At 38.0% G+C, this 14,213-nt stretch overlaps 1 protein-coding gene across 2 annotated transcripts in view; it reads right to left on the bottom strand.

The window, feature by feature from the left end:
* Positions 1-14,213, bottom strand: part of fibcd1 (fibrinogen C domain containing 1) — a 200,350-nt gene that overhangs the window by 134,042 nt on the left and 52,095 nt on the right. The window contains exon 2 of one of the 2 annotated variants that reach the window (XM_012866217.3): positions 12,398-12,481. The exons of the other annotated variant lie outside the window; for it this stretch is intronic. Within the exon in view, the coding sequence (XP_012721671.1) occupies positions 12,398-12,481 (84 nt within the window). The remainder of the gene's footprint in view (positions 1-12,397; positions 12,482-14,213) is intronic. 2 annotated transcript variants of the gene reach the window in all.

Below are 14,213 nucleotides of genomic sequence, written 5' to 3'. Positions count from 1 at the left end.
ACTATTAACTAAATTATAAGAAGCAGAATATGGTCACATTTAAATTCCCCACCAATATCAAGAGTAACGGAAACAGCAGACTAGCCAAGGACCCTTTTATGCATAATAAACAACGTGAAACTCCCCCACATCTTCTTCACAATGAATCAAGAATTGATCTTTTACTGGGTCTTTTTCTACAACAGACAATGTCCCATATGAAAATATGTGGGCTGATGCATACAAGCGTGTTTGTTTTCTGTTTTTTTATGAGATAGACCACATTAATATGGAAATTGGCTGCAGAAGCACACTGAACCCCAGCTAATAGAAGACTAACGGTCTGCTTTACGAAAGAGTTTTACGAGTCCTTTAGTGTTAAGAGAATCAATTATCCTTAGGAGGGAAAGTTCCTTGAAACTTGGTTTACACACAGTCAATGGGCACCAGCCATAAAAAGATGTAAATACCCATGACATGTGGGGGTGTCTTCCTAACAAGTAAGCCCTTTTTAAAGGTCTCCTTAGACCAATGATGTAGTCTATATGTTTTGCAGAAAAGGGCTCGTGTGGGCTGGATGTGCACACGCCCTATTTGTAGCCATAGGAATTCATTCACCACCCACACTGGCTGAAGAAAATTGGGTTTTGAGGAAGTTACCAATCATTGGCCAGTTCCTGCTGGATGTGATTATGCTCCAAAATGTTAAAATGTGGACATGAAAAGAAAAAAGAAAATAATAAGGACCATTTTAAGAAAGTATCTTAAAGTCCAGTATTTTATCATTTATTTATTTATTTATTTATTTTACCACAGTAAGACAGGGGAGAAGAAAACTGGAATAACTAAAGCCGAGAAAGTCTTTTCAACATTTTAAGCAAAAACATGATCTGGTGGATGCTTTTTCCAGGTCAGAATTTAATAACGAAAGAACAGGTAGCAGAAAAGTGGAGGTCTTGCAGTCGAGAAGAAAACATTAAGAGAGGACTGCTTTTAGACATGCTGCAGAGCAAAAGCAAAATTAAAAATAAATCTTTAGAAATATCTTTCAAAATACATGACCCTTCATGACATAGTCAACAGCAGAAAACAGCCTCTTGCATTCCCTTTTTTCAAAAAAAATTGAACAAGATGAATGCATTTGAAAAAATACGGCAATTTCTAGACTAAAGTTAGAACAGCTGTGCTTGAAAACATGACTGGAGACGGAGACTTGCATAAAAAAAAAACAGACATGTCCTATTTAAAAGCCCAAAGGATTATACGGTAGATGGTGCTTCAGACTAGTTTTGCAGCCAGTGGCAAAAATAAATAAATAAATCACTGGCAAAGGAAAATAATGAAATATGAGAACACTGAAAGGAAAATTCCAACTGTCTGTAAAGCCACTGCAGATAAAGGCAAGGTGCCAGGATAATAACGTATTTGTTGGACCATAAGGTGCACCGTATTATAAGGCGCACCATGAATTAACGTGTTTTTGTGCATCTTTGTCCATATATAAGGCGCACCGGATTATAAGGCACACTAAATATTCTTCCTAAGTGTGTAATATCACTCCGCCCATTCACCTACACAGCTCTCTCCTGAGAGAGAGAGCTATTCGTCTATGTCAGGAGGACAGAGTAGTTGGACTACACTGCCCTGTTTCTAACATCAGGCCAAAATAAACATAACTTTTATATTTAATTAACTTACTATGTTTATTGTTGCTAGGGCATACTCCAGGCGCGGGCTGCCTAAAGTCTACCACATACTTGTGCGTATTGTGTGGATACTGTGACCCAGTGACGTGCGGTCAGGGGAGGCAAATGAGGCCTCACTTCTCATTGTGGAAAGAAAGAAAATATATAATGATGATAACATAATAAAAATTGTGATTCACTCAGTCATTTGTAATAAAAAGTAAAATTTTCATCTAATTTCATTAATTTTGATAATATTTTCTTCAAAATCACAGAATTTTCGCTATTTTCCATGTAAATCCTTGTTGGCGATTGATAGCAATCCCATGTTAACTGCGCTGGCTTCCATTCCGTGAATGCATCTTCCTGTCTCTAGATCATAAATTCAATTGTTCAAACAGTTATGAACTGATTTTCCATAATTTAATGTATGTGGATTATGAATTGTGTTTTGATCATCAAACTGTGTTTGAATGATCAAAGCACAAATGTTTTCGTGCTGCTGGGCGATCATAAACAGCAAAGAACTGCTGCTGTAGGTGAGGCCGACAGTTCCTCGGCCTCTAGGCAGGGGGCGCTCAAGGGGCAATACTTGTGATCCTAAAACTGTAGAGTCACAGCAAATTATGGATGTATTATTAGCGAGTTATGCTGAACAAGTAAAGCACTAAAAAGACCCTAAACATACAGCTGGAACAGGACTGATGAAGGAAGCCTTTCCTCCCTGGCAGTGAGGTCCACTGAGACTGAGAGAGTTTTAAATCTGAAGAAGATAAAGAGAACTTTTACCGGAAAGTGATCAATATTTTTGTGCAGAAAGAGCGCCTCATGGGCTTAATTTATATGTAGAGGTAAGACAGCGATAATTACTCATGTTTTGTTTTTGTAATAAAATGTGCGTAATGCGGGTTATAGTTTTTGAATGTGTTACAAATACAGAAATCTATCATAACTCATAAACTGTTACCAATCAAATGACAAATAATTTATTATTTTTCCATCAAAGAATCAATATTTTTTTCCTTGTCTCTTGGTGAATTGATTTGGCTCAATCAGTCTCCTTCAGCACTTTCCAGTGGGTCTACTCTGTAGAATGTATATATTTGTAAATCTGACCAATGACGTCAGTGCCTCACCAGCAATGAACCGTACGTCACTGCTGTGACCTTAGTGGACTCCACTCTGACTGACCGCGGATGTTTTACACTCCATAGCCGAGCGTACTATTGTCTACATTTCTTGTGGCAAATTCCTAACATTCTCTCACTTTCAGCCAATGGGACGAAACGGTGGAACAGATGATAAAATGTGTGACTAGCTAGCTGAGCACCTAGAGCCGTTACTTTTCCAGCAGGCTCCCATCGCACACCTGTCAGTAAGAACAGAGAGGGACAGTGACGCCGCACGTCCTTGCGGCGGCCTGCTTGGAGCAGCTCGGTGTATCATGTTCTGTGTCACATATATAACAGTTTGATATAAAGGCTTCTTGCCTCCAAGAAGTTTATAGTGTGACATGTACCTGTATGCACAGAGTCCGCCTTGAGTATGCCTTGAGTATGCCTCGAGTATGCGCGGACCTCCACGGAGTGAACTACATGCATACCCACTACATGTGGGTATGTGGGAGTGGGTATGTGGGAGTCTTTACATGAATGCTCTTCTAGTTTTGACATTACAGTCAGGCAGGCTTGTAGACAGCTCAGGTGTCCGATCAGGTAATGGCACAGTGTACCGTAATGCTCCAAATTTCTGGAGTGGCTTTGTTGCTTACCAAAGTCATACTTACACATTTTACCAAATTTTTGAGCACATTGTACCACATAAAATCGGTCAGTAAGCGCAACTTTAATTGTATATAAGGCACACCGGATTATAAGGCACACCATCATTTTTTTATTTTATTTTTTTTCACAACAAAAAGTCACTAATCCATACAAACAAAAGTTGCAAGGCTCTATACTGGGAACTATTTGTGTTCAACCTGTTTTGATAATATACAAGTATTGGTTAATACTTGGATAATTATTACCCATTTTATAATTGTAAAAGCTCAAAATAATACAAGAAAAAAGCATTTTTATTCCACTAACTTTACATACTATGCACCTTTTTTTATTTTACAAGATTGAATGACTTGATTTGAATGACTTATTTACTGTCATTCAAATGTATTTCCTTATTTCCTATTTTCCTCAACAAGCAGGTTGATGTTATTCTGACTTATCCATCCCAAAACCTGCTTTAATGTTTTTTTTAGAATCATTGTCCTGTTGGGAAACACAACATTCATGGAACTGTTGAGTTAAGCTAAAGCTGACAAATTCTTTCTCCACCAATCCAATCCATTCTTCCAGCAACATACAAGTAGATGGTGAGCATTATGTTGTCACCAGCATGCTCCAGCTCATCAGCGGGAGGATCGTAGCAGCTGGTTGCTGATCATTCAATGTCTGAGTGTCCACCTATGTGGCACCTCTAGCCTACATGCGAGTCTGTTTGTTGCCTCCCTATGTTCCTGAGTTTTTTGTTAACTCTGATCTCCATCCAAGGTTACCTTTCAAGCTCCTTCCTAGACTCTCTGCCTTTTGATGCCTCCTGGATTCAGCAGCCTAGACCTCCTTGTACCAAACTCTCATTGTCTCACATCTTCACAAGCAGCACATGCAAGGTTTCACCCATCCAATGCTCAAACCCCTGTTGAAAGCTCCTAACCAAACTGGCCCTCAGCCTGGACTCTGAAAGCCTCTTCTGGCTTCAGCTTCATCTTCAAGACCATTAAGAACAACCTGCTGTGAAGTATTTACTCTGCTCACCAATTCCTTCTTCTCTCACACAGTTATTCCCTCCTCATTCAGGAGCCCCTCGTAGATCAGACATTGAGACTGTTGTATTACAAGAAATTGTTTAAACTTTCATTGGCTCCTCGTGATTTTCTGCATGTGAGTCTGAAGCTGACCTCATAGCATTACTAGCGACTCCCTTCTTGGTCTACACCCTCTCAGTTGAAAATGTTAAATTCACTTCACTGTTGGAAGTGACACTGTTATTTCCTTTCAATGAAGGGTTACACAATTGTGAACTTTACATAAAAAACAGCACTATGCCAGGAAACCAATTCTACAATTTGTAACAAGAACAGTGGTCAAATATTAAGTCTTTGTTTTTTTTTCCCCTGGAACTTGAGAATAAACCTTTAACACAATGCTGGTGGGGTGAATGTATATATGTTAGCCTGTATGTATAGTTTAGAATCTGTGTGGATGTGGAATAAATTAAAAAGAAACTTTTTCACCATATTCTTAAAAACAAACAAAAATAAAAAACATTGAGATTGTGAAATGTCTCAAGCCTGGCAATAGAATAGTTAAAACACACTATTCATAATATTAAAATTATACCCATGTATGTACATTAATGTCCAGAAAAATAAAATTCACCATGTTTTGCATATAATGAAACTTGATACGCCAGGAATGCCCACTCGATTTAAATGTCTGGTGCTTTATGTACCTGCATAATCAGAACATGCTCTCCCAGACAAATACCTGTAACAGAACCAGCCAACCAATACAAATACGGGACAAAAATAAACAGAGAACAGACAAATCACACCATGGCTTTTCCATACCCAAATAAATCATACTGTAGAAATTAACATCCTTTAGTATCTGGGTGTCACTTTACGTGTAAACTCTGACATCTTTAAGAAATTTGATCTGGCATGGTAAATTCATTGCAGCTGCAACGTTTTAAATATTTGTTTGGTTCAGTGCATGAATATATGTATCAGCATTACTGTGGTATATATTATGTGCCTAATGGGCACACTCTGCAAAATGGATTCAATATGACATTAAAACAGTTTCCTAGAGCTCTGTTACCAGCGGGCCGAGACATCATAAGAAGCCATCACGGAATATTCATTGCAAGCATACTGACTGTCAACCTAACATGGAAAAGACATAATAGTCTTATGTAAGAACTAGTATTATTGACATCTGCATTTTTGGAATACAAAGGTATGAGTTCTCCACCCGAACAATGCTTGATCTCTGCCTTTTTATAAACCCTTTATGAGAATACACATATTTTTAAATGTATGGTTAGCAATAGAGTGGGTACAGTATTATGTTTAAAAGACAATAGTCGATAAAATGAACTCATAGGATTAGGTTTCTACATCGTTACATGTTATGATATGTTTTTGTTTTTTTTTACGTGTGGCTTTGTTGAGTTGCCATTGATTTTATTCCTTTCTGTTTATTGCTTTGTTTTCAGGTTGTTTTAGGTTTAGTCTTTAAGCTAGATTTTGTCTTTGTTCTGATGTCATACCTCATTGGTTCTCTGTGTAATTTTTATAAATATCACATTGGTTTTGTCATAATTCTTGATTTTTTTTTCAAGCTTCTCATTTGTCACATTAAGTAGTATTCCCTATAAACAATCAGTCCTCTCCATCAACAATGTCTTAGTCAAGTTTTTCTCCTTTCAAACCTAGAGGTATGGTACAGAACTACTTCAGCTCAGTGAGTTGCCAGGGTTCCCAAAACAGAGCGCAGCATTTGGTATTTTATTTTGGCAAAAGAGCAGCAGCCTGTAAACATGGAAGCCAGTAAGAGAAGCAGACCAGAAATAGACCAGAATACAACAGCATATACCTATCCTGTGTAAGTAAAAATTCAGTGGGGCTTCACAAGGTTAGGGCAACAGTGGTACAGGAGTTAGGGAGTTTGTCCTGCAATTGGCTGGTTGCCACTCCAACCATCTCAGTTGTTTTGTCCTTGGGCAAGACACTAGACCGAGTTGCCTGCTGACATATGTCAGTAGTCGAGCTGCCCTAGGGCAGCTCGACTACTGACATAGCTCACCATCATCAGGGTGTGAATGGGTAAATGACTGATTGTAGTGTAAGGTGCTTTGGGGTTGTTGGACTAGTTAAAGCGCTATACAAGTACAAGCCATTTACATTCACAGCAGCAAAAATACGTTTAAAAACGGCATATTAGATGGTTGTCATTGGCAGGCCTTTGTACTGATTTGAGCCACAACGTGTCATTATGAGTTATTCCTCCTTTACGTCACATTCTGGCTTTAGATGTTTCTTACTTTACTTTCAATGTGTCATATATATCCAGTTTTGCTTCTTTTCATTTGTACTTGGAAACACCAATTGGAATGCAAGGTAAAGTTGAAATTTGGCTTCAAAAGTTAGCCCTTTCTCACCTCAAAACCCCTATGCCTGCCTTGCCCAAAATACTACTTCCACTTCTCTTGATATGCAAGTTTATATATATATATATATATATATATATATATATATATATATATATATATATATATATATATATATATAAGAAAAAGGTTATAAGAAATTTACATTTCTTTTTGGTTCCATGGAAGATGCAGAGAATGTTTTGCTGATGTTTGATACAGATTAGTATAACCTTCTGTGATGAATGGAAGATGATGGAAGAAGCAACATGTCCAACTGCTGGGTAGACTGCCAGCTGACCAAGCTAAGCGAGTGAGGATGCGTAGAATGCGGTGTGCTAGAAAAGACTCCACAGTACAGCCATTATCTGGTCCGGCTATGGGTATTTTCATACCTGAGCTGTTCAGTCAGCTTAAAATGAACCCTGGTTAATTACCCCCCTTAGTGTGGTGTGTTATGTAGTTGTAAACATAGTAATCACACCAAGGTTCAGACCAAAAAATAAAAAAAAAACTTCCAAATGAACAACCTGACAAATTCCAGAGCTGTACACTTATGGTGTGAATGTGAGAGGATCTTAATCCGACACATCTACAAGCTGCAAGTTTGAGCCAAACATCTTCCTGTAGCCAGGGTACGTTGTTGGAAGTGGTAGTGAACAAACTAACAAACAATGATAGAACATCCTTTTTGTCACGCACAAAGTCCTTTGCAACGATCAAGCCATTTTCTCGAAGTTTTTCAACAGCATTTTCTTCCTGTATTTACATTCGGTACTCAACAAACAGGCTTAAATCGGAGGCACCCGGACTTGCGCTCAGTCAACGGACTGAATGCCCTCTCCTGGTTTGTACTCCGATCAGTTATACTTTGATCATTGAGTGCCACAATTATAAAACCCATGTGTCATCCTGGCTTGCATCTGACACAGTTAACTTATGACATATGATAGTTGCGACACAAACTCATGGCAATAAATGCAGCTCAAAAGACAAGACAGTACATGATATTGGGCTCCCAGTGATATGATGAGACAAGATGTTTTAAACAATCCAGTTTTTTTTGTTTTTGTTTCTTACAAACAGGTCCAGGTTTGACCAGTCCATATATTGCTTTGTTATAATCTTATGTTTATCAAAAATGTATTTTACAAATAAAATACTTCATATGTTTCCTTAATCTTAAATTGTATTTTAAACAAAAGCTCTGTCCAGAATAGGGTTATTTAGTTCAGGTTCAATCACTGAAATAATTTTCAATTTGGAGGTAAAACTGCAGTACAGATAAGGTAAGAACTTTGCTACAATAAATAAAATAGTTACTTAGTGTGGATCAGACAAGAAGAAGTGATACTGATTCCACCTTCATCATTCTTAGCAGCTATCTTGCTATCCTCCTTTTTTAACCAAGTATCCATAATTTGATAAGTAATTTAAAAGCAGAGATACATCATTTATTTCTAGTCAATCATCAACAACGTATCAAAAAGTGCAGTTTTTAATTGTCCGCTCTGTTTTGCAAAGTACCAACAGCACCTAAAAAGTACTACACAAAACATAATTCATTTAAGTGATAAATATTAGGCTGTTTTAATTGCAACATCTTGCTCCACAAGATCCCTTTACACTTTTGTGAGATGTGAACCCAAGACCCAAACTTTAACTTCTGAGATAAATAGAATGCACTTTTGCCTTTCAGCTCCAAGTTTATTCAGTCTCCTTTTCAGTTGTTTTGTTGTTGTTCAAGTGTCACTTCACCGTCCCCCTTGTTTCGCCTACTTTTATGTCAGTTCCAGTTTATTTTAGTGCAATTTATCACTTTGCCTTGGCAGTGCTTTTGCTATGTGGTAAAGTAAAGCCTAATGTTCACATTTAACAGATTTTGTTCTTTGTTCTTTCCTCACTTCTGTTATCTCCTCTCTGCTTTCTGGGATTTTAGTCTACACTCTCATACCCTGCACTCCTTTAATTACAACAAACAGTGACCCCAATGTTTTGTTGACACAACTATCCACTCAGACTTTGACGTCCTTTGGTTACTTTGTGAGGCATTTACTGAGATGGATTGTGTCAGAGAGCTGCAATCTGCTGGAGGTTACAAATCAGCAAAATGTAATTAAAACGTATAATAGGAAGCTTTTCAAAAATGACTTCAGGGTTGACTTTTATGGGTAAAAGGTCTTTGAAAATCCACAAATTTCATTAATTATTTATTCATAATAAATTTACATGTTGATATCCAAAATTGTAAAAAAAAAAGAAAAATGCAATGGTTGAAAACCGGCCTGTATGTAAAGGTTTCATAATGTAACTGCTGAACTATTGACTAGGCTATTCTGTTATTTTTTCTTGTGGGGGCAGATTGACATGAAGTCAAAGAATAAAATGTCAAAAGTGCAAGTAGAACATATTTTTATGCTGCTTTATCAATTTGATGGTCAGTAAAAATGAAATGTTGCAGCAGCCAGCTTCAAGTCCCCACAGAATACATGATGCCTAAACTCAACTTCAGAGCTGTACAAGAGTAATGACACAGAGACCGCAATGCCAAGCAGCTCTTAAAACTGATTTTCTTTCGTACTTAAAAAAAAAATAAAAAAATCTCGCAGGATAAGACCACCTGTAATTAGTAGTTGACTTTCAGATTTCCTCTTGTCTTAGTGGGATTTGTGGGGTGAGCAAGAGAATTCTGATGGACGGTTTGGAGAGAAGGAGAATCTGAGAGAATTAATCTCTATGGGAATGACTGATTCTGCCCCACATGAGAACTGGCTTTTGTTTGATAAAATGACAGGAAACAAGGTTTTAATAATAAGCATTTGTACACTGCCTTACAAAAGTATTACACCTTTCCACATTTTTAATATTCTTGTTTAGCCAAAACCTCAATATTTTTTATTGGCAATTTGTGTTATCTCAGTAGTGTAGTTGTGAATTGTAAGGAAAGTAATACATAGTTTCAAAAATAATGCCCCTGTTTCACTATTGTGTACTTTTCATTTCCTTTCAATAGCATTATGTCACATGAAAGACACCATGGCAAAGCATGTCTCATGGCAAGCATGTCTCATGAAAATAACACTCTGCCCTACTACATATTTAACAATGTGAAAAAACCCACAAAAGCCAGCTGATTTTTTGGGGCATGATGAAAATTGCTAGCCTCGTGAGACCATCCTGATCTCGCGAGCTTTCAAGGTTTCACTCGCAGATCAGTCTGGCTACTCTCCGTTAAAGAAAATTTGGAGCCGTTCACCAAACGAACGTCCAATCAGCGTTGGCTTTGAGGCGGGTTGAGGTGTGACGCAACGGGAAGCGCGACAGTTCAGTCTAAAGAACATGGCGGCTTCAGCTGATGAAACTAGCGTTAGCGTGGCTATCGAGCAAGTTTTATCGGAATTACAGAGTATTTCTTTGCTAAGCTAACGAGCCTTTACCTGCAGCAGCAAGAGTAGCTTGGCTTGTGGTTGTGTTTTCGTCGTCGCTCGTAACAGAGCGACGACGAGTCTGATTGGTTTATTTGGCCCGTCTATCACCAACATAGGCCAATCAGCTAACCAGTATTTTCGCCCCTTCCCAAAATTACTTCAACGGAAGGTTTCCAGATGGATATGCGGAGCAAATCTATCTGGCGGAGTCAGGTAAGAAAATTGCTGCACATGTCTGCCAACGTGACAGAAATTATGCAACTGTGACTCAACTTTGGTAGCAATGACTCAGTAAAAATATCACTTGGTCTCCTGCTATGCAATTTGGATGCTTCACTCACTTCTGCATGAAGGATGCTAGAAACTGAAAGTGAAACTGGCAGCAAGTGATTAATCCTGGTAATAATAGCCTGACTATTTGGGGGCACTAAGAGCATTAACATTTGATTCCCAGGCAGTCAGTTTATCAATAGAATTTAAATACAATATCATGTATCACATACAAAAGTATGCCATGGGGCAGCTAATTGACACCCCCCCCCCCCCCCCCCCCCCCAAAAATAAATAAATAAAAATATCGCCACCACCACCCACATTGAACGTTCTAGTTCAGGAAGGTTAAACTTTTGCAAGGAACATAATTTTCCTCTAACACAAAAAATGAATAAATAGACCTTTGTATACAGAATATATGCTGATTTTCTTCACTGTGCAAAGTGAAGTCAAATATATTCCTATATTAAACTGGTATGAAGGTTTTTTTTTTTCAGTTTTCATGCACCTGCATTTAAATAACACTTTTACATTTGTATTCAACATAGATTTTTCACCGAATCTCACATATAATCAAATCCCTCTTCCTCCCATCACATCACTGAGTTGAGGAAATCTGCAGGGTTTTATCCATCTAATGCCTGTATCTGTCTGGGTACTCAAGCTGAGGTCACGTCACCGCTGCTGCTCAGTGACAAAATGTAAAGCGTAATATGAAATAATCCTTCACACTGCCGGCATGCAGCCAGAGAGCGGATTGTGATGAGAACCATTGTCAGTGATAGCTAATCTCCCCTGCACCTGAGCCAGTCACTTTTCAATGAGTGCCTCCTTTTTTACTGAAAGGGAAGGGGGGATATATACCAATAATGGAGAATGAAGACAAGAAACAATAAAGGGATTCCCTCCACATCACGCTGCATTTTATCAGATGGAATACTAACATAAACATGGCATTTCATGCCATATCAAGATAAATGCAATTTTAGATGATGTTTTTTTCAGTGTTAATTGTTCTCTTCTGAAATATGTCAAACATTTCTAATTCCAGATTTCCATATGTTATTTGTTTACCATCTGGTTATCTCTGATGTATGACATATTTGGTTCTTTGATTTTATTTTGTGAAGTTAGACAGCAAAACTTCACTGAAGAGCAACTTTTAGGCATAGAATAGTAACTTGTTTTTTTTATTGTTTAAGAAATGAAATGAAATAAATATTGTATTGTACTTTGATTGCATTGGTTAATCACATTCATACAATTTGCACCCAGCATGGACATGAATGTAATAACAACTTTGAGCCTTGAATGATGAACCATTCTTTTTTTCAGGATGCAGTGATGAACCAAATAACTAAACTACTTCAAGGAGTTTACAAAACAAAAATTTGTGGCACCATCTTGAATTTATCACGGATTATCTCTAATTCGCATCAATCATATAAAGATGCTCAAGTATAAACATACACCGCAATGCATATTTGTTTAAAGGTCAAACAGTGGGTTACACCTTGACCACAGACAGTTTTGGAAGCCATCAATCTATAGCCATACTTTATTTAAATTATTTTTGTTCCTGGTATGGACCTGGCTCCTAAATATGGTCCACCCACTTTCAACAAAGTTGAGGTGGGGGCTTCGGGATGGCCTAACCCTAACCCTACACATTAATATAAATGGGTGAGAAAGAAGCTTTAGGATACATTTAAACTTGAGCAAACCACCCTTGTTTTTGTACAAAATTTCTATTACATTCATTCCCATAATAGTTGTGTGTAAACTTTCAACGACAACTAAATTGTCGAGACTGGGCCTTACCTTGGCCGGAGTCTCCCTGGCGGTTTCTGAGTCTGACCAGCGATGTTTGAGTTGGGAGGAGCTGGGTACACATTCACAGAACGTCTGTGTGAGACAAACAAACAGTGCCACCAGTGTTGGCGTTGGTTCAAGTTACATGTGCATTCAGGCATGCAAGCACATGCACAACACACACAAGAGTGCATGCACACAGGCACACGGAGATACAAAAATGGACATATGTATGCCCGTACAAGGACTCAAACTGGGACACCGATTTTGGATCAGCATTGAAAGGGCTGAGAAATTATAGTGTTGCATGCGTTTTGTGAGCCAAGCAATCACATCTAATCTAAAATTGTTGTTTGCCAATAAAAGCTGCTCAGTCTGATAAAATACAGTCGCCTACACACAAATGTGTGCAGACAGAAAGACCCAATAGGCATCCTCATCATGCATGACTGAATTCAATTGTTCATGAAAGAGGATTCGAAAAAAATTCCTCATCTATAAAATTAAAGGACTTTAAACTGTTGGGGGAGTGCGAGTGTGCAAGCAATTGTTCACGCATGCAGCTGAATGTGGGCGTTAGTTCGCAATATCTAAATATTACACTCTTCAATATACAAGCCTTTTTGTGCTTTATGTGTGCATTTGTCTGGAAGCCGTTTCAGCTGCGGCACAGATAAAAGCAGAGTAATTATGAAAGCAGCAGCTTTCTGACAGAGCCATGGGAGCACGTTGCTCCATGACCTTAAACACTACTGCTCCCACGATCGAATTGCTCAATTAGCCTGGGACAACAACACCCTCACTGAAGAGTATACACACACACACACACACACACACACACCCTGACAACTTGAGAGTAGATGAACAAATAAAAGCAATTATTGTATTGAAATTTGTTCTTTAGCTTTGAGTAATAGGCTTGTATATATATTTCAATATATGACATGCAATGCCAAACAAAATTGTCAGAGCCCTTGAACTTTTTCTTTTTTCTTTTGTCACATCAAAGGACACATTTTAGTGTATTTAGTTGGAATTTTATGTGACAGACCAGTACAAGTGGTGTATACCATAATTGAGAAATGGTTAAAAAAGAGCTAGTTATTTAGATAATAATAAGAATTAAAACAAAATCCAAGGATCATGGCATGCTTTTGTATCTAGTCCCCTTAGGGCTCAGAGCCCCACATTTTAATTTGTAAGTAGCAAAAGGAAATCCATTTCTGTTATGATCCCTCGCTGTTTATGTTTTGATGTTGTTGTCCTAGATTGTGCTTTCTTTAGTTGTTTTTCCTTTATTGTTTGTTTATATTAGTTCTTACTTTTTGGACTGATTAGTATTATTTGTTTATTACATTCTTGATTTGTTCTCATTTGCTTGGTTAACTTTCTTCCTGGGTTTCCTCCCTGTCTGCCTCTGTCATTATTTTCCCTCTCCCTCAGCTCTCTGCCCATAATCATCTGATTACGCACACCTGCTCTCCATGCCTTTTCTCTTTATTCCCTCTGTATACAAGCTGCTCTTCTTATTTGCTAGTTCCTCTGTTACGTCACTTCCGTTCCGTGCTTTGCTGTTGTTTTTCTTAATTTAATTGCTTCATTTGATTAAATCCTGTTGACCATCATGACGTCTCCGGACTCCTGTCTGCACTCTGGCAGTGCTTCACCCTCCTATTTCATGACAATCTCCTTTCCCTTTTAAAGCTATGTTTATCTATCGCATAAAAATCCTATTAAAACATAATGAGATTTGTGATTGTAATACATAAAAATGTACGGGAAAAAAATCATGCAGTGTGAAAACCGTACGCACAGTAGAGGATTT

The sequence above is a fragment of the Fundulus heteroclitus genome, chromosome 8 (genome assembly GCF_011125445.2).
Source record: "Fundulus heteroclitus isolate FHET01 chromosome 8, MU-UCD_Fhet_4.1, whole genome shotgun sequence".
Lineage (NCBI taxonomy): Eukaryota > Metazoa > Chordata > Actinopteri > Cyprinodontiformes > Fundulidae > Fundulus > Fundulus heteroclitus.
This window is presented reverse-complemented; position numbering and strand designations above follow the sequence as displayed.